We start from the raw sequence: 25,513 nt of genomic DNA on the forward strand, positions 1-25,513 counted from the left end.
TGTGTTGGTGATGAGATATGTAACTCCGCGGACTGCATGCCCTCTTGTTAACTTTAGTAAATATACATGCATGTGATCTGTACGATAAGTGATAAGTTCCCACCATATTAGGATAGGCTCAAATGTACTAATAACTACTGTAATAATGGCGGCCAAAAAGTTTGATATTATCGTCTTTGGAGCGACCGGTTTCACTGGGAAACATTGTGTCAAAGAATTGGCAGAAGTATGGGACGAGAATCCCGACCTCAAGTGGGCTGTGGCTGGGAGAAGCATGGAAAAGTTACGATCAGTAGTCGTCTGGGCCGCAGAAAAGTCTGGTTAGATATTACTGTGGTACTAGGACCTAGGACTGTGTTAGTGTTAGCCATGTGTACTAAAATTTGGAGTGCTTGCCCTTCACTGCGGTAAAAATACATAGGCCTGTGTTATGTATGACGTAGACCTTAGTAATTTTACGTTAATGAAGTATTGCACAAGGCCCAACGCTTAGGCATATTCTCCACATATAGCTCTTCCACTTTATTCGTACATTTCCGTTTTTCGTGCAGCTCAAACTAAGGCTACATTACCATAACTGTACACAGGTGTAGGCAAGGCCTAGCTCTAGTAACGATACAAATTTAAATACAATTTTAGGCCTACCGATATAGACCTAGCATTGGACGTTTGAAGTTGAAGTAAGTTAGCCCAGACAGCCAGAGTAAGGTTATGTGACAATCTTGCAAAATTGAATGCTGCTGTGCGTTGCATGACAACATGCTTTTTGTCGCACACCAGATAAAGAAGAAATTCCTATTTACATCCCCTGACAGGATGGTACTGTAAGTGGTTCACAACATAACTGAGTAAATTGGCAATAAATAGTAATTCATCAAAATTTACAAAAAATTGTGAGGAAAGGTTTACATTGTATTGTATGGCTCCGAAACATCTAGTCACACACCCGTCCCTAGATGGTGAACAAAATCTAAATTGCCAGCTTTAACAAGATTGTGAGCAAAATGTACAAAAAAAGGGGTTCAGAGAAGAGAATAAATGCCATCGAGTGTGAAACAATTTGAACACAACATCACACCAGCAATTAAAAAGACAGAAGTGGTCAGTGCTAGAAAGACGATCCACAGGTCACGTGACTCACGCCACTGTTAGTATGTTATGTAAAGGTCAAAACTTCTTAAAATAGTTCTGTTGCAAAATGAACCAACAACAGAAATAGTATCTTAGAACTGCTACAATACCATGATGAAGACTTATGATATCATTGTGGGAAAATCAATGTTGGTTTATTTGTCCCAGTTATATCTAACTTAAGTAAGAACCAACTGGGACAAATAAAACGTAACTGGGATACTGTGTGGACAACAGTTACTTTCCTTTTTTAGTGAAGAATTAATTACCATATCATTTCAACTCTTTCAGGAAGGGACTTGAAGCAAGTCGAATATGTCTGCGCTGACATACAAGATGATGCATCCTTGAATTCTATGTGTCAACAAGGGAAATTAATTCTCAATCTTGTGGGACCTGTGAGTAGCCTAATAAGCCAATGCTAATTAGTTATTAAATATATATGTGGAGATGTTTATTTTCCAAAAAAATATTGGGTCGATCTCTTAATTTGTGTTTCTAGTCCTACTGGTTATGTAGCTTAAATTGAGTTAAAGCTGTTATGTCTTGTGACATAAAATCTCTGTAATAGCTATGATAACCTTAAACCGAAACTCATTATTTGGTTGTTTGTTTATTTGTTTTTGTAGCCAAGTCCATACTGAAATTGTGCTTGAAGTCATATATACTTTTCAAAAGTTATATCATTTGCCAAAATACTTTGTCTAGCTTTTTTCATGTGTTTTCCCTTTATCTTTAGTATCATTTCTATGCAATGCCAGTTATTCAAGCTTGTGTGAAGAACAAGTGCCATCATATCGACATCAGTGGAGAGATCCAGGTAAATAAAGAACCAAATTCATTTCAACAAATATTTTGCATTAGACAAGAAATGGTGTATTTATGGACATGACATAACATTGTCATGGAATTAAGATCAATATCAATTGAAATCATTTCTGTGGTATAAACTTTAATAAAATACGTACTGTACATGGCTCAAATGAACTGATGGCTTTGGCGGAAATACTTGAAAGTAGTAGGTATCTAAACAGCACTCACTACAGATAATATAAAGATAAACATTGCACCCAAACTTTGGAGCTCATTTTCATCTAACATCGGCTTCATCTCTTGTCAATGACAGGTATATATTTGCTGTACTCTTTTGAATGGTTGTATCTTTAGTCTGATATCATTGAATGTTAAAGTTGGTGGTTGAACTGTCACCTTCATGTATGTAGCATTGGCATATTAATGGATTCAACCCTTGTAATATTGGAATTGTGGTTTCAACTTTCCTCTCGACTAATGTAACATTGAATTGAGTGTTCACCTCCTCCCCCCCCACCCCCACGATTGATTTAATATGGAATGGAAGGTTCAAGCCTCCCCTTAATTAACATATGTTGTTCTGATATTTGGAGTTCAATTCTCACCTTGCCTGTGCATATTTAATATAAGAACATTTTTGGTGCTCAACCATCCCAACAATGTATGTAATATGAAATTGGGGTTTTGAGCCACCCCTTGCCATATATGTATGTGATATGAGAATTGGGGCTTCAACCCACCCATCAATGTATGTAATATGAAATTGGGGTTTTAAGCCACCCCTTGCCATATATGTACAGTATATGAGAATTGGGGGTTCGACCCTCCCATCAATGTGTATAATATGGAATTGGGGTTTCAAGCCACCCCTTGCCATATATGTGTGAATAATGTGATATGAGAATTGGGGGTTCAACCCTCCCATCAATGTATGTATGAAAATGGTGTTTCAAGTCTCCCCATGACTTAGAATTCAGGTTCAACCCTCCCGTCAATGTACTGTATATACACTATGTAGTATGGAATTGGGGTTTCAACCCTCCCCTTAATCTATGTCACTAGTCTACTTCTCCTTGTGTGAGATCATTTGTATTCATCCTACTGTACTGTACACTTGTACAGTACATATCAGTACTTCAGAGTGAATTTCATTCTTGGACTTTGTGGCTGAACCTGTTGAAGTAGATCATTGCCTTCAAGTACCTGGTAATATGTTTGTTTGTTTTTACAGTTTCTGGAGCGATTGCAACTAGAGTACCATGAAAAGGCCAAAGAAGCTGGTATTTACATGGTAGAGTCGTGTGGCTTTGACAGCATCCCCGCAGATATGGGTGTTATCTATGCAAAGAAAATGTTTCCAGGTGTGGCATTGTTTGATTAAATAGATTGATCACCATAATTTGCACATTTAGAAAGTAGCCATGCAGTATAATTATATAATAATAATGGTGATTTATAACAAGCACATAACCACCCAGAAGGGTGCTCAAGGCACGGGAGAGAAAGGGAGAGAGAATTATTGGTTAACATTGATGAATACTTGATGCATAAGATAAGTTTTCAGAAGTTTTTTTGAACAAAGTGAGGGAAGCACAACATTTGAGCTCTAGTGGTAATCCATTCCAGAGACAAGAAGCAGCATCTTCGAATGATCTGTCACCCCTTGTATGTTTAGTCCGATGTTTTTGGAGTAACATATGTTAATGCATGTGGAGCAAAGACTTCTAATGCAACATTGTCTAATTTTAGCAAGGATGACAATGAACATGTTCCATTTATAATTTTCTGCAAAGTCTCAAAATATGAAAAGTTTAGTCTCGCACTGAAGCATTTATATGTTTCAAGTTTTGTATTTATAGGTAACCAACAAATCCCAAGTATGAATTTGACAAGTACAAAATATTTTCAAAATTATTGTCTTCTGCTGGGTAGTAAACAATGTTCCTTATGCCTTTATTTTTAATGTGTAGGTAAACTTTCTATAAACTTCACTTGAAGTTGCTACTGTATGTGATCATCTGTAGACAAGTGAGATGAAAATTGCCATACAGAAAGGAAGGTTTGTATGAATGTAATATTTTGAGATTATTCTGGATTTTGTAGGAATGCTTGTTGCATGCTTCTTTTGACATGTTGTACTATTTATTAACAGGTATCCTCAACTCTGTGGAAAGTTACCTGTCTTCTAAATCTGGACCAGAGGTTTGTGAGACTTTGCATCAAATTTTGTATCAGAATAATGTCATAACTGTAATATTAAGGTTTGGAGAGCTTTAAATAAAATGAAAGATAGTACATATCGTTACTTAATATTCATGGCTGTTCTGTTGGGATGGTAGCTTGGGAGCAAGAAGGCTGGGTCACACAGGAGATTAAAGGCCCCCTTAGGAACAGAAAATAACCTTGTTGGTCATTTAATAGCCAGTCAGGCCCTTCATTCTTTCTTATCAAGTATTAACACAATTAATTTCTCAAAAAGCTGTGTTATAGCTACATTGGGTTTTGCCAAGTTAATTTGTCTCATTATTTTTTCATTTTCCTCTCTTTCAAGGGATCAAAGTTCAACTTTGGTACTCTAAACTCTGGAATGAACGTGGTTTCTCACTTTCGAGAGATTCAGGCCATCAGAAACAAACTGCACCCCACTCCTCTCCCAACGTACAAACCAAAGCTGAAGGTCAAGTAAGCTACAGTATTTGTATTTTGTTTTAAGCCGACCTCCTTTTGGACAGCTCGGCCACTCACTGTATGTTTAATTGTTTCTTAAGTAGAGCTCTTGAACGACTTACTATGTAGCATACAATAAAGCTATAATCATGACACTCTTCTTTCTCAAATTGACATGTGAATTGTTCATTTGGGCAGTAGTTTGGAAGTATCAGGGGGGAAGGACTTGAGCAGTCTTTGCCTTGATGGCTTGATAGTTATTTTTGCCAAGTAATGGTGGCATTATTAAGTGAAGACTAAAAATACAGAATGTCCCACTATTTGAAACCTTTCATAAACAATTAGAAGCCAAAAAAAAGAAAAGATAAAAGCGACTAGAAACTATATTCAAAGTTTGAAAGAGCATAATTTAAATAAGAGACTAGAATTAGAATTGCTCTGCCAACTGTGTTAAGAACTTTGGAACATAACCAACTTTGCATGATGTCCACCTTGGATACCTGGATCATCTTAGATATCTCTGGATTACTGGACAATTGACCACCTCTGATATCGAGTTAACATTGTTCAGTTTAGAAAAGTGTTGTGTCCTGCAATGTTTACATTTTCACTTACGATTTTGTTTGCCTAAAAGAACAGACCATGCTTTTAAGTCTGTTAGTTTTCCTTTAAGAGAAATGCCATACATATTCCTTAGTGGTGATGTTCCCTATTTTAGCCAAGTCTCTCTATTCAACCAATTTTTTGTGGACGGGGGCTGGGTGGGGGGTGGGGGGGTGGGGAGGGGGTGCAGTGGTTGCCAGTCTTTAAAACCCAAGAGTTTTTAGTTTTTGGTTCCTTGCTAAAAGCAAAGGAACCTATGTATTCAGGTTGGCGTGTGTGTGTGTGTATGTATGTGTGTGTGTGTGTGTGTGTGTGTGACGCTTAAGCTTGTATGCACGATAACTCAACAAGGGATTGACTGATCATGATCAAACTTGGTGGGTGGGTGGCCCATAGTGAGTAGATGAACCCTATTGTTTTTGGTGCCCACAAAGGTCACCAAAGGTCAGTTATGGTCCAAAAACCCAAAATACTAAAACTGCAATAACTCCCAGTGCCAATGTGCGACAAGGTTGATATTTTGGGACAAGTTGTGAACTGGTTAGGGAAACATTTTGAAACTTAACGGTCATGTGATGTGAGGTCACCAAAGGTCAATTAATGTTAAAAAACTAGTTTTTTTGCGATAACTTGAGAACGAATTGTCCGTTAGGGTTGGGAGTTGCTTCAGTGTAATCCAATTGTCGACCCACATCTGGGTGACCCTTGACCTCAATTTGACCTCTGGTGACCTTTTCATGTTTTGGGGATTTTTACAGTTTCGATGCTATTTTCAGATGTCAAAGGTACCTTCCGATCATAAATATCGATAGGTTGACCCCCGTGTGACCTTTGTGTGCGAACTTATAAGGGGTCAAAGTTTTCGGTCGGAGTTAGGATGGCTGTACAGACTTATCGTGTTGATTTTTGGAATCAGCAGATCAAACTACATTTGAAACCAAGGTCAAAAGGTCAAAGGTCACATTAGAAAAAATGTGCTTAGTTTGGGAGAAAACGGGCGAAAAAGAAAATGTTTGGTTTTGATGCTAGATTTGGATATCAAAGGTACCTTCCGATCAAAAATGTCAATGGGTTGACACCCGGGTGACCTTTGTGTGTAAAGTTATACAAGGTCAAAGTTAATTTTCAGACATTTAATGCAATAACTCCCAGGGCCAAGGTGTAACAAGGTTGATATTTTGGGACAAGTTGCAAATGGTATAGAGGAATATTTTCAAACTTAACGGTCATGTGATCCGAGGTCATCAAAGGTCAATTAATGTTAAAAAACTAGTATTTTGGGTGAGAAAATGGGCAAAGAAAAAAATGTTTGAATTTTTACAGTTTTGATGCTATATTCACGTCTCACCAATCAAAAATGTCAATAGGTGTACCCCAGGTGACCTTTGTGTGTGAAGTTATATGAGGTCAAAGTAAATTTTCAGACATTTAGTGCAATAATTCCCAGTTCCAAGGTGTGACACAGTTGATATTTTGGGACAAGTTGCAAATGGTATAGGGGAATATTTTCAAACTTAACGGTCATGTGATCCGAGGTCACCAAAGGTCAATTAATGATAAAAAAATAGTATTTTTGCGATAACTTGAGAATGAATTGTCCGTTAGGGTTGGGAGTTGCTTCAATGTAATCCAATTGTCGACCCGCATCTGGGTGACCCTTGACCTCAATTTGACCTCTGGTGACCTTTTCATGTTTTGGGGATTTTTACAGTTTCGATGCTATTTTCAGATGTCAAAGGTACCTTCTGATCATAAATGTCAATGGGTTGACCCCCGTGTGACCTTTGTGTGCGGAGTTATACGAGGTCAAAGTTAATTTTCAGACATTTAATGCAATAACTCTCAGTTCCAAGGTGTGACACGGTTGATATTTTGGGACAAGTTGCAAATGGTATAGGGGAATATTTTCAAACTTAACGGTCATGTGATCCGAGGTCACCAAAGGTCAATTAATGATAAAAAACTAGTATTTTTGTGATAACTTGAGAACGAACTGTCCGTTAAGGTTGGGAGTTGCTTCAATGTAATCCAGTTGTCGACCCGCATCTGGGTGACCCTTGACCTCAATTTGACCTCTGGTGACCTTTTCGTGTTTTGGGGATTTTTACAGTTTCGATGCTATTTTCAGATGTCAAAGGTGCCTTCTGATCATAAATGTCAATGGGTTGACCCCCGTGTGACCTTCGTGTGCGAAGTTATACGAGGTCAAAGGTAATTTTCAGACATTTAATGCAATAACTCTCAGTTCCAAGGTGTGACACGGTTGATATTTTGGGACAAGTTGCAAATGGTATAGGGGAATATTTTCAAACTTAACGGTCATGTGATCCGAGGTCACCAAAGGTCAATTAATGATAAAAAACTAGTATTTTTGTGATAACTTGAGAATGAACTGTCCGTTAAGGTTGGGAGTTGCTTCAATGTAATCCAGTTGTCGACCCGCATCTGGGTGACCCTTGACCTCAATTTGACCTCTGGTGACCTTTTCGTGTTTTGGGGATTTTTACAGTTTCGATGCTATTTTCAGATGTCAAAGGTGCCTTCTGATCATAAATGTCAATAGGTTGACCCCCGTGTGACCTTCGTGTGCGAAGTTATACGAGGTCAAAGTTAAAAAATATTAATGAGGTCACAGGTCAAACGTGAAAAACTCCCAAGTTGCAATAACTTGGCTACTATGTATTGGAATTTCGTCAAACTTGGTATGATATTGGTAGATAGTCTCCACACACTGATGTGTGTTGCAATTGATATCATGCATGTTTATAGGGGGGGGGGGCCTAGCATTATTTTGTTATGAAAAGTTTGTATGCACAATAACTCAACAAGGGAATGACCAATCATTACCATACTTGGTGAGTGGGTGGCCCATAGTAAGTAGATTAACCCTGTCGATTTTGGTGCTCATTTCATGAATATTAATGAGGTCATGGGGTCAAACGTGAAATACTCCAAATTGCAATTACTTGGCTACTATTACTAGTCAGAATTTCGTCAAACTTGGTATGATGATAATGGTAGATAGTCTTCACACACTGATGTGTGTTGCAATTGATATCAGGGCTTAGCATTACTTTGGCAACAAAAGTTTGTGAGCATAAATTACTGTTGTTGTATTAGGGCTTTGTTAGAAATTTCCCTATGAATGGAACTAATGAACAGCAGCAAGGAACCATGAAATGTTTTCATTCTGGTTACTGTAGAGTATAATGTTTGTAATACAATGGGGATATTGAAATAGTTTTACAACTTAACTTAAAGCAATATACTTTCTTTACACTGTTGTCATACTGCTAGGCTCTTCATTAACACAATCCGGGAATTTCCCCAATTCAAGCAGATCAAGTAAATACTGGAAACCGTGAAGTTTCAAGCTCCTTGAAAATATTCTTCATTTGGATGCTAACTAATGTTATTGTCCACTGACGGTTTTAGGAAACGAAATATTCTTCGTTCATGTCACGTCAGGTAAAATTTGGGTGGCAAATGGTTAGTGCCTCGGTTCAATCGGTTGCAATTACTTTAAGAGCAGAGTCTCCATTGCCATGGGCAAACTGTTTGAAACCCTCGATGATACTCCAAGAAGGCTTGTGCATCATTTATTTTGGGTGAAATTTTGTGACAAGAATATGTCACGTACATAATAAAACATTTGACAAGTCACATATTTTGAGTTTGAATTTGATCCCACACTGCAAGTTACTGTCATACCTGTGATCTATCTTATCTTTCATTGTAGAAACCGTGTATTCTACAGCGACTTCTGTGAGAGATGGAGTGTGGTATTCTCTGGCTCTGACGTCCCTAACGTTGAAAGGTCACAGAGATACCTCTATGAGAAGGAGAACCAGAGACCGGTTTGTTATAGACTGTTAACTTTATGGAATTGGTTTACTTGACTAGGACAAAGATATTGCTTATAACTGTTCTTTAGGTGTAAGTTGACCTTTTTTGGTCCAGTGGGGCTTCCATAGGGATGTAGTGGAGGAAGGGGGAGGGGGGGGCAGAAGGGACAGGGAGAGGGAAGGAAATTCCATGTTCCCTCACTAGAGGAGGTCGACGAAGGAACATCAGGACAGGTGAAGCATTTCAACTTTGACCTCGTCCAAAAGAAAAATGCTACCAGTGAAAACAGCTTACAGGCCGACTAGCTACAAAACATCTCTATGCGTGTTTTTTTTTTCCCTAGTCTGCAGAGTGTAGTTCGGTGGAATGGTAGGGGATTGGGGTGGAGAATGCTGGGAATAATATTTCAAAGGGGTCAAAATTACCTTGCCTTTCTTGGACAAACCGGGGGAGTTACCCTGGTAAGGTCAATAGTAACCATTCAATAACCAAATCACTTTGGTTCATCTTCACGTTGCTGGTTTTTGGTCGTTTCAGATTCAGTATGCTGCATATGCTACCGAGAAGAGTCTGGCTGTATTACTGGGTATCATTCTGGTCGTCGTAAACTTGGCCATATTTGCCTTCTTCCGTTGCGGAAGGAAGCTGATTGAAAAGGTGAGGACCCAAAGCCAACCGGTGGTTTATATCATTCATTGTTTCATTAAGAAATGAGTGAACTCATTGAAAGTTTGAATTCAGTGATAAAAAAAACTAATTTAAAAAAAGTTCAATCTATGCTTTACATGTACAGTTTTGCTTTATCAGTTTTCTATTTCTCCTTCACTTGCAATGATATCTGAAAAGAAAAGGATTTCAAATATCTTGAAATAACTTTCCTGATTTGCATAAAGATGATATGAGTGTTTATTTATCACTTTACATGCCATCCTCATTGGTTCGAGTCCTAGCAACTTACAAACAAGGAACATTGTAATAATTCTGACAGTTTTGATGAATAAAAATATTTAATAATAATATTAAAATTGGATTTTTATATAGCGCTTTATACCAGCAATAGGTCTCAAAGCCCATTTCAGACGTCATATTACCCCTGGTCATTGATAACCTGTCCCAGAGACAATCCCTCTAGCCGGCTGCAGGTATATACTGCGCCCAATGACAAGTTACCTCACAGGTACCCATTTAACCCCTGGGTGGAGAGAGGCAATTGAGATAAAGCATCTTGCCCAAGGACACAAAGTAATGAACTAGGCAGGAATCGAACCAGTAATCCTTGGATCACAAGCCTGACGATGCCTTACCCAATGGCCCACCATGATCTCAATTTCAGAATATGAACTCTTCTCAATTTCAGTATCCAGGGGCATTCACGTTTGGTGCTTTCAGTCACGAGGGACCCAGTGACGCCCAGATGGCAGGTACTTCCTTCAACTTTAAGTTCAGAGGCAGAGGTTTCTCGTCAGAAGCTGTCGAGAAGACGGAGAAAGAGGACATGGAAATCATCACACAAGTCGATGGACCAGGTTTGCGAAAATATTATTTGAAATCATCTATTTGTTATTTCAAATCTGTATTTTGTTCAAATTTGTGACAATCTTGTGTTTACCGTACACCACCGGTAAAGAATAGATAAGATACCAGAAAATCTGGTCCCTTTATTCCACTAAAACCTCACCAAGTAACAAGGAAACTGGGCAAACACGATACTTTGAGCCAGGCCAGGCGCATTAAGCAGTTTTCCCGCGAAAAAGTTAAAATATACATGAACTCTTGTTTGATGAAAATTTTCTGTACTGGCTTAAAGTGTAAACAAATGGATAGGTAGGGAGGGGCAGCTAAATGGATGTTAACACTTCAGTCTGTTAGTTGGATTGAATAATAGTTGGATTGAAATATGTGTGAATATTTCATGGTCTGGTTAGAAAGATACAAAGTACCATTAAATATTCAATATGCAACCAAAAAGCTGATGTGGTAACAGGTCTCAGTCTTAGAGCGGCAGGTTTCAAGTAGCAGCTTGTTTAGATTACGTAACAACGAAACAATTATTTTAGTATAGCTGACACCGTTATCGATCAAAGAGAGCAAAATGGTGTTAAGAATTATACTCCCCGCCTCTGTCTTACTGGAAAAGCCTTCAGTCAAGGAAAGTATGAAAGTTACAAAATTTGTCTGATTTTCAGTACAAGAAACTATACTTTTTCTGAGGTAGGCTGTCCAATTAATACAAAGTTGTTTGTTTGTTGTAAACTTTGTCAGTCTTCCTCTGAATAAGCAGGCCCTCTAGTTAGGGCTGTTGACGGGGGTAGGAATTAAGGTGTGAAATCTCCGGCCTGACCCTAACCCTAAGGAAGGAGTGTCTAAAAGTCGAGTCGTACCATTTGCAAAATTTTCTTTGATTGAGATTGCTTATATGGAAAGTGGTAGTACCTCTTTCAGCTTCCAAGCAGAAGAAAGCGCCTACAGTTTTCATTTTTCAATTAGGGCCTGTTTTTATGTCGTTATCGATGGTTTTATGCATCCACCCATCCTTCTTGTGGTCGGTCAGTCTGTCCGTCCGTCCGTCCATCCGTCTGCTTGTTTGTTCTGTTTTCATTCTTATCAAGACCCACGGCCCAGCCATCCAACAGGTCATTGAATAAAACTTTGCCTCTTACCCACAACAAAAACTGCAGACTACCATACTGTACATGTAGGTAAATTTCCATTTTGAGGATATGATCATAGTTTAACAGTGTGAACGAAAATGTAAACTTACTAGAAGCTGTATCCAATGGAAAGTAGTAATTTCAAATGACAAGCCCCGTTCTCATAACCAGAATAATTACGTCGGCAAACACTTTTCTTTTCTTCCCATCGCAGAGATGGCCTACGTCGCTACTCCGATCGTGATGGTCCAGTCAGCACTGACCATCTTACAGGAAGCTGACAAACTTCCTGAAAGGTAAGTTTGGTTGAGACTTTCAGTATGTTACACATTGTTGGGTAAATCGTTACATTGAAAAGCCACGTATTTGAATGACAGCTTTTGTTGGAAACTGTTTTTAGTTTTTTTTACTCTTTGCCACCCCTTTGTGTCACCCTAATACCATTCTGTGCCACCCTGTGAACCTACTATTAGCACCTCTCTTCTGACTCCACTCATCTATTTTGACTTGTGAGAAAACATTTCAGTCTAGTATGAGTTGTACAGTGTAGGTTGACATTTCGATATCATTGTGTGGTTGACATTTCAATACCATTGTGTGGTTGACATTTCAATACCATTGTATGGTTGACATTTCAATACCATTGTATGGTTGACATTTCAATACCATTGTATGGTTTTCATTTCAATACCATTGTGTGGTTGACATTTCAATACCATTGTGTGGTTGACATTTCAATACCATTGTATGGTTGACATTTCAATACCATTGTATGGTTTTCATTTCAATACCATTGCATGGTGTATTAAAATGACCTCCATAACATGTCAAGTTGGCCATACCACTATGTTAAGTATGTAAACCATAGATTCTGTTCATCATCAGAATCAACAAAAGATGGGAAACAATGGTAAGCATTATTTCACTCCTACCTTACGGGTAGCTCGTCACAGAAAATCCTCTGTTCTGGTGAAAGACACTGTTGAAGGAATGAACAGAGGAAGTGGCCGTCCGCCCCTCCTCCACCCCCCCCCGCCCTTATCCTCTCCCCTGTCTACTTTCACATCCTTTGATTTGTTTTATATTTCAGAGGTGGAGTGTACACTCCTGCTGCTGCCTTCTACAAGACCACTCTGATAGATCGTTGCCACCAGCATGGAGTCAAGTTCTCTGTCACTAAACCAGCGTACAAGCTCTAAAAGGCGGTCAAGGTATCACTTTCAAAGCTAATTTCACAATTAAACTAGACATTTATATGTGATAGGCAATTCCTATTCCAAACTAATGTACGCTAGTATATTGGATTTTTACCAAAATGAGTCTAAAATGTTTCAAGTGTAACATTCGGCACTGCCAATTTGAAGAGCGGCCATTTTGTCTTATTCTCAGCATATTTTGCTGTCAGTTGGATGCAGTGTGCGCATGACTGCAAAATGCTACATAGCCGTATACTTATTGGCCTAACGTTACAGTATCTCACAGTTGATTACATGTTACTGCTTCAGTTCACTGCAAAGGTATAAAGTCTGGTATCGTACATAATACATATGTTCCACCTCACACCAAACAGCTGTTTTGGGGGATTTTACGTCATACAAAATGGCCGCTCTTCAAATTGCCGGGGACTTTATGGAACATGAAAATGGTACTTAAAGGGTCACTATTTATTTAAAAATCAACTCATTGATATGTTGGACCTGTTGTACAGGATAGGCAGGTAGGGTGCTGAATCATTCCCTGAAACAATATTTATACTTTCATTGGTCACAAGAAGTTACAATGATGCCCGTCGCAGTGGTAACCAGACTTTTACTTATATGTTAATTACTCATATTTAGTGCCTTGTGCTCATATTTAGTGCCTTGTACTCATATTACTTGTACTCATACTGAGTGGAATTTGAGTTGTACTCGTACTCATGCTGTTGTACTTGTGCTACAAGTCTGGTGGTGAAGCCTCCAGACTTAGTTACTCTTGCATCAAAATAATTTGATTATAAAGGATGCGTGTAGCAGTGACTTTCATCATGGATGCGTTACATACCTTCAAAATATTTGTCTTTCAAATTTCATGAATTTATTAGATCTTGAGTAAAAACCTGAAAGTTTATGTATTATTGTCTGATATATCTATCTATGATATCAGTGAGTGGCATTTGTAGATGAAACCTTTCATATACTTTTATTAATACAGAATATACCAAGCATTTGTTTTTTAAATTTAATTGTTTCTAATCTTTTCTTTCCCATTCAGGAAACTCCTTCTGTCTCGGTTAGGGAGTGGAAGAAATTAAACACACCAGATGGTATTATAAAACTGGAATAACTTTCCAATTTATTGAAAATCTCTAGAAATGATAAATGACAAAACTTCTTTGTACTATTTTCCAATACTTAATGGAATAGCGTAACCTTGCAAAATGAAGTTTTTAATTTCTGGTAACGTGTCGACCCGGTTTGGATAATTTTTTGTAATGGTGAGCAGTTTTTCATCTTCTTCATGTCAATGACATAAGTTGAATCAACTAAAACTTGGAGACAAGATTTTATTATTAACACAGTATCCTATGTAATTTTTTGCTAGAAGTGTACACAAGCATTGGGTTTTTGGAAAGAAGTTGATTTTCCCAAACATGTCATTGAATATATGTTAGAAAAAAAATATTACGAAGAAGTATCTTATAACAAAATTCCTTGGGGAGGGGGGAGTGGGAAGAACAAGGGGGGTGGGGACGATTAATAAACATGCACACAAAATGTTATGATACATAATGTTCCTTGGATTAATAACTTGTGCAAACAAAACTCACTTCTTAATTTTAAATTTTGAAACAGGGTATACACATTTTCCCACTTTTTTCTTCACTCTCATCAGGAAGAAGAAGTAGTTTTTTTCAAGGTTTGATGGTTAATGACTAATGTAGCTTCCACTCATTCTCAGTTTTCTCAACAACGAAAAAAACCTTGCTTATTTCTCGTTCTTAAATTTGATTTGTGCAATTTTTCTCAGGATGGTTTTAAGTTTTCAGCTGGAGTTAGTCTTTCTTTGCACTGATTTCACTTATTTTCTCAGCAATGCTTTTGAGTGATAAGGCTCTATCTTTGTTGTAACGTTGTAAATCAGACGGGTGGGGAAGATGGAGAGAAAGGAGATTGGTAAACGGACATGCAAGTCACAGATGTTGCATCGTGGGGATAAAAAAAGTGGGATTTTCTTGAAGTATCGCCGTCTGTAGTGTAAGAAATCTGTCGCCTTGCCCACCATTCAGTGGCACTAAAGAATAGGGTACACTGTACTATATACTATTTGTAGAAAAGTATAGTTTATTATAATTACACCTTGATTTTACACTTGAGGTAATCTAGGCTTGACAGCAGCAGACAATGAATCTGTCCTTTCAGTCTGAATGATACATGTGAAGAAAATAAACATTTATTGTAAAAGTATAAGATCTTAATTATGAATCTGATACATTCGTCCACTGTTAATTGAATGAAATGTGCTTTATAATTGATTACACAAAAAGTATTGTAATAATTCAGTTTAGCATGGAATATCTTAATAATTCAATTTACATGAAACATCGCAATAATTCAGTTTAGCATAGAATATCTTAATAATTCAGTTTAGCATAGAATATCTTAATGATACAGTATAACATGGACACCAAACAAATGGACACAATATATCACAAGTATTACCTCTAATTTATAAATGTATATAACCAACTTAATAAGATGATTAATTATGAGAGATGTATATTATGATATTGATATTTCATGTTTTCAACTAAATCAATTTTGGTTTGATTAAAGTTGGTTTTCCTTTGGGCTTGAAAGTGGTTTGCTAGAAATATTGACAATGTTGTTGAATATTAATCTCTTGGCTTTGGGATTAAATCATTAATTGTTTACATGTTTAAGGTACCTTGTGGATTAAAAGATATTGTTCAGACTTGATCATGAACAATCACAAAAAGAAAATTTCATTTTCTTAAACTTACCCCTTCCTAAACCCAATATAAATCATGAATTGATTTACATTTTTTCACCATTCATTAAGGTATGTTTTAATACAACTTTCAATAAGGCATATATATGTTATTAAACTTGTTTTTTCCTTGAATTAAATTGTGCTGTCAATATACTGGGTTTTTGTCTTTTTCCTAAGTAGTAACTACATGTCTTGTACATTTTTGGAAGTGCTTAATTGAATTGCAATAAATTTAAGAGAAATTTTATGGTATTTGAAGAAAATGTTTTCATTATAATCGTTTACTAAGAAACAGACAGTAACAAGGATAGAAGAAAATGACCTTAGGGAAAGTGATTATCAATTTCAGAATTTAATGGCAAACCTTTATGAGTTAAAAAATTTGAATAAAATGGTGGGTAAAATAGTGGTCTAAATTTATACAAAAAAAGGAGTTTTGTCACAAGGTTTGTTCATGTATGGAGTTTCATGTTACCGTCAATGGAGATATATGTTGAACAGTTTTTTTCCCCTTCAACAAACTGAGGTGACAATATAAGATCATTGTTGATAATGCAAACAGCTATCCTAGCCCTCTCCTCACCCAACATTCTCACCACCACTCCCCCCCTTCCCCTTCCTCATATCTACTTTGATTGAGGCCTTAACAATTCGTAAATACACAGCACCCACATAAACATAAGTATAGAAGAAAAATTATAACGTGTGTCCATGAAGGAGATAACGATTGCACAGATACACAAAGAGTTGAACAAAGCCACATTTTTTTGAGGTTGTGTCGAAAGTACAGGAAAATATGTCGCAAATCTCTTCGAGTCTTAGTGTTGGGAAATAAGTGACACGGGGTATGACTAGGCCTGATGAGACATGGGTCAGGGGGGGGGCAGCGCTGGTGTGCATTTTGGGGCCCAGCCTTGGGAGATACGTAGGGGCCTGGGAAAATCATTGATGAAAAATAGCATAGACTCTTCTCATGTTTATAATATATGTAATATAAAAATGAAGCATGGCATAAGGGGTGTGGGAGGTGGGGGAGGGGGGGGGGTGGGAGAGGGCTTCACCTGACCCTCGCCTGTGTTCGTGACCTGTTACAACCTTGCACATTTTTAGGCTTACTTCTGGTTACAGGGAAATAGCTTGCATATTATCTGGTTAGATGGATGGGTGGTTACAGATAACCATTATGAATTTCTGCTAGATTCTATCAGATCGGTCCTTTTGATTTTAACCTTCGTTCAAAGTGAGTACATACATAAACGAAATAAGCTGCAAGCATTTCCAATCAGTATGTTCATTCTATATTTTGTGAGCTGCTCGTATCACAGAGAACTTAATCCCATGTTTATGACAGCGATCTATCAGCGATGTCCGATGAAAGGCTGCTGCGGGTGTGTAAACGCCACCTCTGTGAGAATACGTAGATATAAGCATACAAAGATAGCAGGTTAGAGAAATGAACAAATTGATTGACACCTAAAACAATTAACACGCAGTGAATAAATATAAAGCCATATTTAATGGATTACATTTTGAGCGAGGGGGGGGGGGGGGTGGAGGATGATTCAGCGATATACAGATATGCGCACAAACACTGTAGGGGGAAAGGGTTCCCATAGGTGCATGGATGTCTGTAGGGTAATTCTTCCATGATAGGTGGATATCGATACTATATCCTGCAAAGGCGCAAGGAAGTCCGTGGTATTTTGGTTATAGTGGCTTTAACGGAGTATTGCTGTGTTTGTGTCATGCGTGTGTGAGGGTGGGGGGGGGTGGGGAAGGGGTGATATATTAAGAAAAACTTGTGAAAATATAACACCATATTACAAATAAAACTCAACACACTGTCATAAAACTTGCTTGGCAAATCGTGGGACATTTGGGTGCGGGTGGGGGGGGGGGTGGGGGCGGTGTTACTGACAAAGATGTGATTACCTGTCTGGAAGATAGCTCGTTTCTTTAAGAATCGTCAGACCAGCTTGTATCATGCCAATCGGAGTTGTGACGTATGCCATTTCTAACAAAAAACAAACAAACTACAGTTCAAAATATTTCAAAACATACTTTATACAGGCCTTAGTATCGACCTTATGTCTATAAACTGCATATATAATCATTGCAGTTAATATATAGATCGCTGTTATTTTGGGCAAGTTACGAAGGCATATACTGTTGTATCAGAGTATATGAATTGAAGTACAGACCCATAGATTCGAGCTTTTGATAGCAGTTTCAGTTTCGATCATTTTGTAGATATTCTTATAAGTAGTACTGGAACTTGCACAAACTGATGTCGAAGACGTTATCAGATCCACATATATAGATATGTATAGATTGTCTTGACTTACGCAATAGAATGTGTCACCAACGGTCAATTATCAATTCTTCTTATGTCTACCCGACCCCTCCCCACCCCTTTGGGAACCAGGTAGTGTTTCGGGGACATCTATGTCACCAGACCCCTGAAGTTTCTGACAGTATTATGAAATAGCAACACTATACTTAAGTTACTTCGCGAGCCCTCGGTATTTTTCCTGGCTCCCTAATTGCCACAGGTTCCTCCCTTATACCACTCAGCCTGATCAGCCCCTCGCATCGATTCTCTCTCTATGTTTATAAATCCCTAATTAAGGCATGACGTTGCATCCATGATGACAAGTTCGTGTGTAATTGAACAATAATGTTGGGAGGTGTATGCTGCGTTGTTTTACCTCCATGGTTGTACTATGAGTCACATTGAGAGAGTTTGAATTTCCGATCAATTGAAAACTGAAAACGCTCTTTTACAAACCTGGTCCACATACTTGAGTTATAATCGCCATATCTTCTTTTCCCGACTTTTCGACAGATTTAGATGAGAAACCTCTACCTCTGAAGGTAAAGGTAAACGATGTGGTCGCCATCTGGGCCTCAGTGGGTCCCTCGTGGCTGAAAACTCCAAACGTGAACATTTTTGGGTACTAATGTCAAAGGATTATTAACCATTAGTTAGACCAAAACAATGTTGACAAGAAATGTCAAAGTTTGGAAGGAAAATTAATTTGAAAGTCCTAATCATGGATTAAAAATGTAGACTTGAAAGTTAAACTTTTGAAGGACGATTATTTTGCAACTAAATTGTTGGCAAACCTGAGTTTCCTCATAAGAAGTTAGCCAATTTTGCAGACAAACGTAACATATTTGAGTGACACGAGACATATGTCGAATTGCCAGTTATAATATAACCAGTTGCCATTATTCTTGATTCAGTGTTGAAGTTAAGTTTCCGTAGATGTATGCAGGCAGATGGGCAAAAGTTGAGCGGCTGAAGGTCAAGGGGGTTTCAAAGGTCACGGGACATATTTTGTTAGCTTCTCGGCCTTTTGGCTAAGATCATAAGTAGTATCTCTTCCCTTTCGAGGGAAATGGTGATGCACACCTGACGATGATCACACAGTCACAGTCCCGATGCAAGGGGACTGGGGTTAGAAGCGGATCAGTCGTTCAGTAGTTTGGTTTTCGTGCCCAGGTTCTTTCCTGGGCGACTTTTTCTTAAAAAGTATATTTTGTTAGCACTGACGGGCAAGGTATAAATAATGTCTGTCTTTTGGTTTGTGCCTGTAACATTTAGTATGGGGGGGGGGGTGGGATGGGGCTTGCAAGCATGGCACTCTATATAGAGGGTGCTAATCTGGCACCGATAGCTGTATACAATTGTCGGTATGTCATATTTCTTACATAACTTGACAATTTATCGAATGTCAGGTCAATAAAATACAAGACAAATATCCTCAAATTTGCAAAAGAAAGCATACTTCATTTACATAAGAAAGAGTACTTCATTTTCATAAGAAAACAAACAAAGTTGCTTCATGAATTTACCTTGGAGAGAAGTTTTCGTCCACATCTGAAGATAGACAAGATCCCAATATTTATCATGACAAAGATAAATGACATCAAAGATAAGAAACTCCGCCTAGTGTAACTTTGTCGATACTGCACCTGTCAATATTAAATGAACGAAACGATTGGAACAGTGCCCATTAATTGTTGTCTCTTAATTAATTTACACACAATTATAGTATACATTCTAAGCCTGCCTATTGTAAGCTGGTTGCATGTCAGAGCAGGGAGTTGTTCCATATAACAACTCCCTGGTCAAAGGCATTTTTGAACACCCCACAGCCTCCCCGTGTCACTGTCCCTTCCCCCAGCTCCTTTCAAATTCTCCAATCTCACATTTACCTGTCTAGCAGCGGTTGCTCCTGTTTTCTAATCCTGTTGTAAAATCGAGACAGCCGATTGGTAACTGATGTCATGCATTGCAAAGAGAACTGAGAGGAAGATCAGAGCATCAAATTCCATTACACTCAGCAGTGGCGTAGGAAGGTACTTTTGAGTGGGGGGGGGGGCTGAAGACTGACGGCCGGCCTGGGGGAGGGGTCTAAGGGGAGGGGGTGTCCCCTCCTTTGGATTTTTTTTTGCATTTCCAGGTGGCCTCAGATGCAATTTGGTGCAATATAGCACACTTCAACACCCACTCCATTTTGTAACTAATTTTGCATTTTCACCTGGCCTTAGATGCAATTTGGTGCTCCAAATGAGATTTTTTTTCTCATTTGGAAATGAAAAAGGGGGTTTCTGACTTGCGAAGCGGTGGGGGGGGGGGCGGAATGATACTTCCGCCCCCCATATTTTTCACTAGGGGGCTGGCGCCCCCAGCCCCCCGGTTCCTACGCCCTTGACACTCAGTAAAAGGAGATTAATTTCTTACCGGTCTTTCCTTCTTGGTCTCGTAAAGGTATCTCTGTGATCTATTGACAACACTGGCATCAGTACTGTTTAATGGTATGCACCAACCTCCACAGATATCACTGTAGAACAGCGGGCCCCTGTATAGACATATAAAAACAAGTATTAAATAAAGTGGTATCAGGAAAAACGTGTGTTTTGAAGCTTAACAATATGAATGTAAAAATTATTTGAATGGCCATAACGCCAACTTTAATTTACCTCTTGATTTTATTTGGAAAACTGCTAGAATTTTACAAATTCTATACAGGAAAGATATACGAGTCAAGCTGGTCGGTTACCGAGGACAATTATGTCACCAGGTTGCCCCCCCCACTCTATGGTACCCTCCATTCCCCCTTAAGTATATTATGAAGAGTATATATTTTCCCGGGCACTCTTCACATTTTCTCGGCTCCCTAATTCCAAGGCCCCCCCCCCCCGACCAACTTGTGTCAGGTCTGATCCGATGTGCAAATAACCTATTTTCCAGAAACAGAGTTCTTGTAAAAAATTATCCGTTATGTTAGAGAAAAACACGTATTCGAGTTAACATCAAGTGTATCGTGAAATTGTGATGTTTAAGGGACGCTCGAAAAGTTAGGCAACTACGGTACCTCGCAATTTTACCTTATCACGACGTAGTCCATTGAAAACACATAAAATCTACTAAGATGGATGCTTCAGAGATTCAGCATGTACCTTGGTTTAAGTTTGGGCTTGCACTCAGGTAACGGAGCATAGTGAAACCTTTCACGTATTTCCTTAATCTCATTTCGATTGGCTACAACGTGCACTGCAGAATTCAAAGTTCCAAAATTTAAGGTTGTTCCCTGTGTGTAAAATGAATGCGCAAGATTATCAGATGCAAACAGTCTTAGGCCTATAATTCAAACCGTCGTAATTATAGAGAAAAGAAGAGCAAATTAAGATTAATAGATTTATGATGATGACAATGAGGAAGATCATGCTGACGAAATGAACAATAATGATGACGATTACTAACAGTACAATAAACAGTACAAAATATAACAATAGTCATATACCGATAACAGTAACAAGGTAATAACGATATGACGATAATGATGATGATGATGACGACGACGACGACGACGATAATGATGATGATGCTGATGATGATGATGATGATGATGATGATGATGATGATGATGATGATGATGATGATGATGATGATGATGATGATGATGATGGTGGTGGTGGTTGTGGTTGTGGTAGTGATGACTATGACGATGATGATGATGATGATGACGATGATGATGATGATGATGATGATGATGATGATGATGATGATGATGATGATGATGATGATGATGATGATGATGGTGGTGGTGATGGTTGTGGTGGTGATGACGATGACGATGACGACGACGACGACGATGACGATGATGACGATGACGTTGACGATGATTTTGGAAGATTCTCAATCACAAATTGATTCAGTAATACATGATTTTGTTATACCTCTGGTCCATGGTGGGAGGCCTGATAACCTTCTACTGAATTCAAGATTCCTAGAGGTAGAGATAAAGAGAGACGGGAAGTAAGAAAGGAATAAAAACAAAGTGAAGATTTCTGGGATCATTTATGCTAAGATGACTGCAATGAGAGGACTCAATGCAATTAGATGATAACAATCGAAGCAATAGATGCTAACCACAAAAACATAACCTTAAACCAGAGGAATGCAATATCTTTCAGTATAGATACACACTGCCCACGCATGATATAATATATATATATATATATATATATATATATATATATATATATATATATATATATATATATATATATTTATATATATGGAACGTCAGTCGGTGAGTTATGAATTAAAATAATTCAACTTTGAAACTTTTGTTGCCCTCTCTTTGTCTTTGGCAAATCCTTTCCATATTACTTTTTAGTCACATGAAATTTCAACCTGAATTTATTTTTATCATTTAAAATTTGACGGAACGTATAGTCAGACTAATCATGAATTGCTATGAGATTTTTGAATTCAGCAGTACCGGAAAAAATAATCGCCCAAACGTTGCTTTCTAGTAAGTAGAGTGCATGTTGTTAGGAATTTGGTCTCAAAAGACAATTTAAACTTTCACGGAGCCTTAACACAAACAATCTCTAAATGTACAATCATATAGAATAATTCATTCTACCAGTGAAGCCGTGAAGTGACATACGTACGTTTGAGATCAGGACGAGAACACCACTTGATTTATCAAAATATGAAACTATTAATACATATAATGTGTTTTCTTTATCATTTTCAAGGACATGAAATCAAAGTCAACATTTTCTTACCTGGAAATTGTTTCTTGACAAATAAGACTCCAAGATCTGAAGGAATGCTATCAAATCCACACGCTTCTACAATGTATACTCCGGCCTTCTTGGCAGTCTCGTGATAATCAAGTTGTAACTTTTCAAGAAACTGCAGGAAGAGTTACATTTATGACGTACAGTTGGTTGCTATTGTAAAGTAGGCTACGTATATATACTTGAGTATAAACGATACGGTCTACACACTGCAGAAACTAACGTGCATATTATTGCATCAAAGGTAGCAATGCATTTTAAAGTTTTAGTAAATTGTTATGTCAGTCCGAGGGAAAAACAAACACACATGAGTGCTCATAATGTCTCTAGCTGTTCCGGTTTTCAAGACTTCCAGCTTTCAATTATAACTGCTAAATATCAGGAACGCTCCTTTAAGGCTACACTGGCGATGTCGTCACGTCCTCAGTGGAGTGCGTACATGTTAATTTTAATCCTTTGTCTAACTCGACCAAAACATGTCCTATCTACTTCGTATGGACAATAGAGAACCCTTTGTTGACGTTCAACAACATTTGTCGGTTTCTTGTACATTGTTAATTAACGTGTTACTTGAGGCCATACTTGTAAGAGTCTTATGGTTCCAATGGATGTTTGTGTTGTATCTGAGGAACTGACCTAATGGTTTGTATATGTGTTCAACTGAACAGTACAACCACTTAAAATGACGAGCCACTAGTATTTAAATGATCATTTCTCATTTTCAGCTCTTATAGACATGTATAAACTGACAGCTTTAGTATTTTACGGTCTACATAATCAAACTTAATTTTGTGACTAAAGCAATCCTTTTAAAAATAGGTTGAAATGCATCGACAGACCGTATGTATGAATGTACAGTATGTATGAATTTTAGTTCCTCCTGCAAGCAGGCACTCGCGAAGAAGCCATCATTGTCTTATCAAAGCCGCAAGCTGACCGAAGTCAGTCTCTTAGATTCATATTTAACGTCCATGATTATGAATTGTCAATTGTCAACAACTGTGTAACTTGACGACATACATTATTCTTGGGATGACTCGAACTGGGGACCTTTTGATTGGAAGGCACCGGCGTTAACCACTAAGCTAGCACTCCTTGAGCTAACACTTCACACCGTTTATACAATTGTGTTTTTCTCTCAAAACTACTTGGCATTTTGTGCCTATAAAGCAATCCTTTTTACAAGAGGTTAAAAAGCATCGACAGCCCGTTTATACAATTTTTTTTCCTTCTCAAACTTCAATTCAGGCCTAAACGAATTGGAAACAAATTGTTATTACGATGAGAGGTCTGAAAGCAAATTGAATGACTACATCATTTTAACGAGAAAATATAAAAAAGAATTTCAACAAAGTTCAGATTTTTAATTACATCGTCCTTCAAAATTGATTTACCTGTATTTCACCGCTGATATCAATGTGATGACATTTGTTTCTTATGCAAGCTTCCACCACAGGTACACCGTAGAAACGATACTGTTATAACATAAAAGAACTATAAGATTAAAACGTAGTCGGTTCGCCTCATGATCACGGAGGAATCGTTTATGACATGGAAATGTTAGATATGTTGTGAGTCTACATTACCAGGCAGTACTTAAAGTATAAGTAATTCTAACATGAAAAGATACTTGTTCCGCACGACGTAATATTTACAACTATTCGATCCCTGTCACACAATTGAACGCACCCCACCCCCTTTCTCTATATCACGTAAGGTACCTCACTCCAGACTAAGTTGAACACTTTTAAGGTTGTCATGGGCTCTTCCGGTTTGTATACGCCTTGGCAAGTAGTGAGACATCAATTAAACTGGTCTTTCTCCTGTATGGATATAATTAACTGTTACTTTCCTGCTCTCATCTTCCCTCGCTTTTTTCCTACTCATGGAATGTAATACATATATATATTTAGAAAATGCAGAGATATTTACGATTTTAAATTTTTGACCATTGACTGCATGGTATGATGCAATACAGGATAAAATCTTACGGGACCAACAAGATTGAGCAAAAGCTTTCCTCGCCGACACATGGCGTCCAGAGATGCAACATCGCTCACATCTGCAGAAACGTATCCGACTTGCTTCAGGTTAACTCCTATCAACAAATATTCGAACATAAAACAGCTTTAACGGTGAAGTGTAGCCTACGTCAAGATTACTGTACTCACACAAAATATCTTAGAAATTCGAAACGTAGACACCTATTTGATCAAATTTGCAGACTGTTTGTGTCTATATATAAATGGATATATATATATATATATATATATATATATATATATATATATATATATATATATATATTATATATATATAGATCAGCTGCGCTAACTATTTTATACCTGTCTTCCGTTCTGCCCAGTCCACTACGTTCCTCAATTTCTCTTCATTCCGCCCTGCAACAGCCCATTTCAAGCCAGGGTTTTCTTTGCAAACTTCAGCTAACTGTATAACACAATGTTTCCCCGTAAAGCCACTGGCGCCAAACAATACTATGTCGAATTCTTCAGAGGCCATTTTTGTCAGCACCTCATTGGTGATGAATTATGTAGGCCTATATATACAGTGGTTATTGTGTCATGGACTTCTTGGTCTGCACACAAGATAATTTACATTTAAAGTTTAATCTGTACTTTGGAGTTTGAGTTGAGTGTGATTACGTTTCTTAATTAGATCAATATTTGATTGATACGGATTAAATC

The 25,513-nt window shown here is 37.9% G+C and overlaps 2 protein-coding genes across 3 annotated transcripts; one reads left to right on the forward strand and one right to left on the reverse strand.

Moving 5' to 3' along the window:
• Positions 1 to 15,951, forward strand: LOC139971782 (saccharopine dehydrogenase-like oxidoreductase). The gene is made up of 12 exons (XM_071978517.1): positions 1 to 320; positions 1,423 to 1,529; positions 1,871 to 1,951; positions 3,176 to 3,305; positions 4,097 to 4,146; positions 4,496 to 4,626; positions 8,954 to 9,071; positions 9,598 to 9,717; positions 10,418 to 10,586; positions 11,926 to 12,007; positions 12,802 to 12,922; positions 13,965 to 15,951. Exons 1-11 carry the CDS (start codon positions 146 to 148, stop codon positions 12,908 to 12,910), a joined length of 1,272 nt encoding a protein of 423 aa, XP_071834618.1. The 5' UTR covers positions 1 to 145; the 3' UTR covers positions 12,911 to 12,922; positions 13,965 to 15,951.
• LOC139971783 (saccharopine dehydrogenase-like oxidoreductase) lies at positions 13,987 to 25,399 on the reverse strand. Of its 2 annotated transcripts, none has more exons than XM_071978519.1 (11): positions 25,154 to 25,399; positions 24,800 to 24,906; positions 24,203 to 24,283; positions 22,794 to 22,923; positions 21,954 to 22,003; positions 21,174 to 21,304; positions 20,455 to 20,572; positions 19,563 to 19,682; positions 18,506 to 18,661; positions 17,637 to 17,718; positions 13,987 to 17,109 (listed from the first exon to the last, which is right to left on the reverse strand). In XM_071978519.1, exons 1-10 carry the CDS (start codon positions 25,326 to 25,328, stop codon positions 17,686 to 17,688), a joined length of 1,101 nt encoding a protein of 366 aa, XP_071834620.1. In that variant the 5' UTR covers positions 25,329 to 25,399; the 3' UTR covers positions 13,987 to 17,109; positions 17,637 to 17,685. The 2 variants fall into 2 exon arrangements, with proteins under 2 accessions (XP_071834620.1, XP_071834619.1); XM_071978518.1 differs by having other exon boundaries at positions 18,493 to 18,661.
• Between the last annotated feature and the right edge of the window lie 114 nt (positions 25,400 to 25,513).

Source organism: Apostichopus japonicus, chromosome 8, assembly GCF_037975245.1.
Source record: "Apostichopus japonicus isolate 1M-3 chromosome 8, ASM3797524v1, whole genome shotgun sequence".
In the NCBI taxonomy this organism is placed as follows: Eukaryota; Metazoa; Echinodermata; class Holothuroidea; order Aspidochirotida; family Stichopodidae; genus Apostichopus; species Apostichopus japonicus.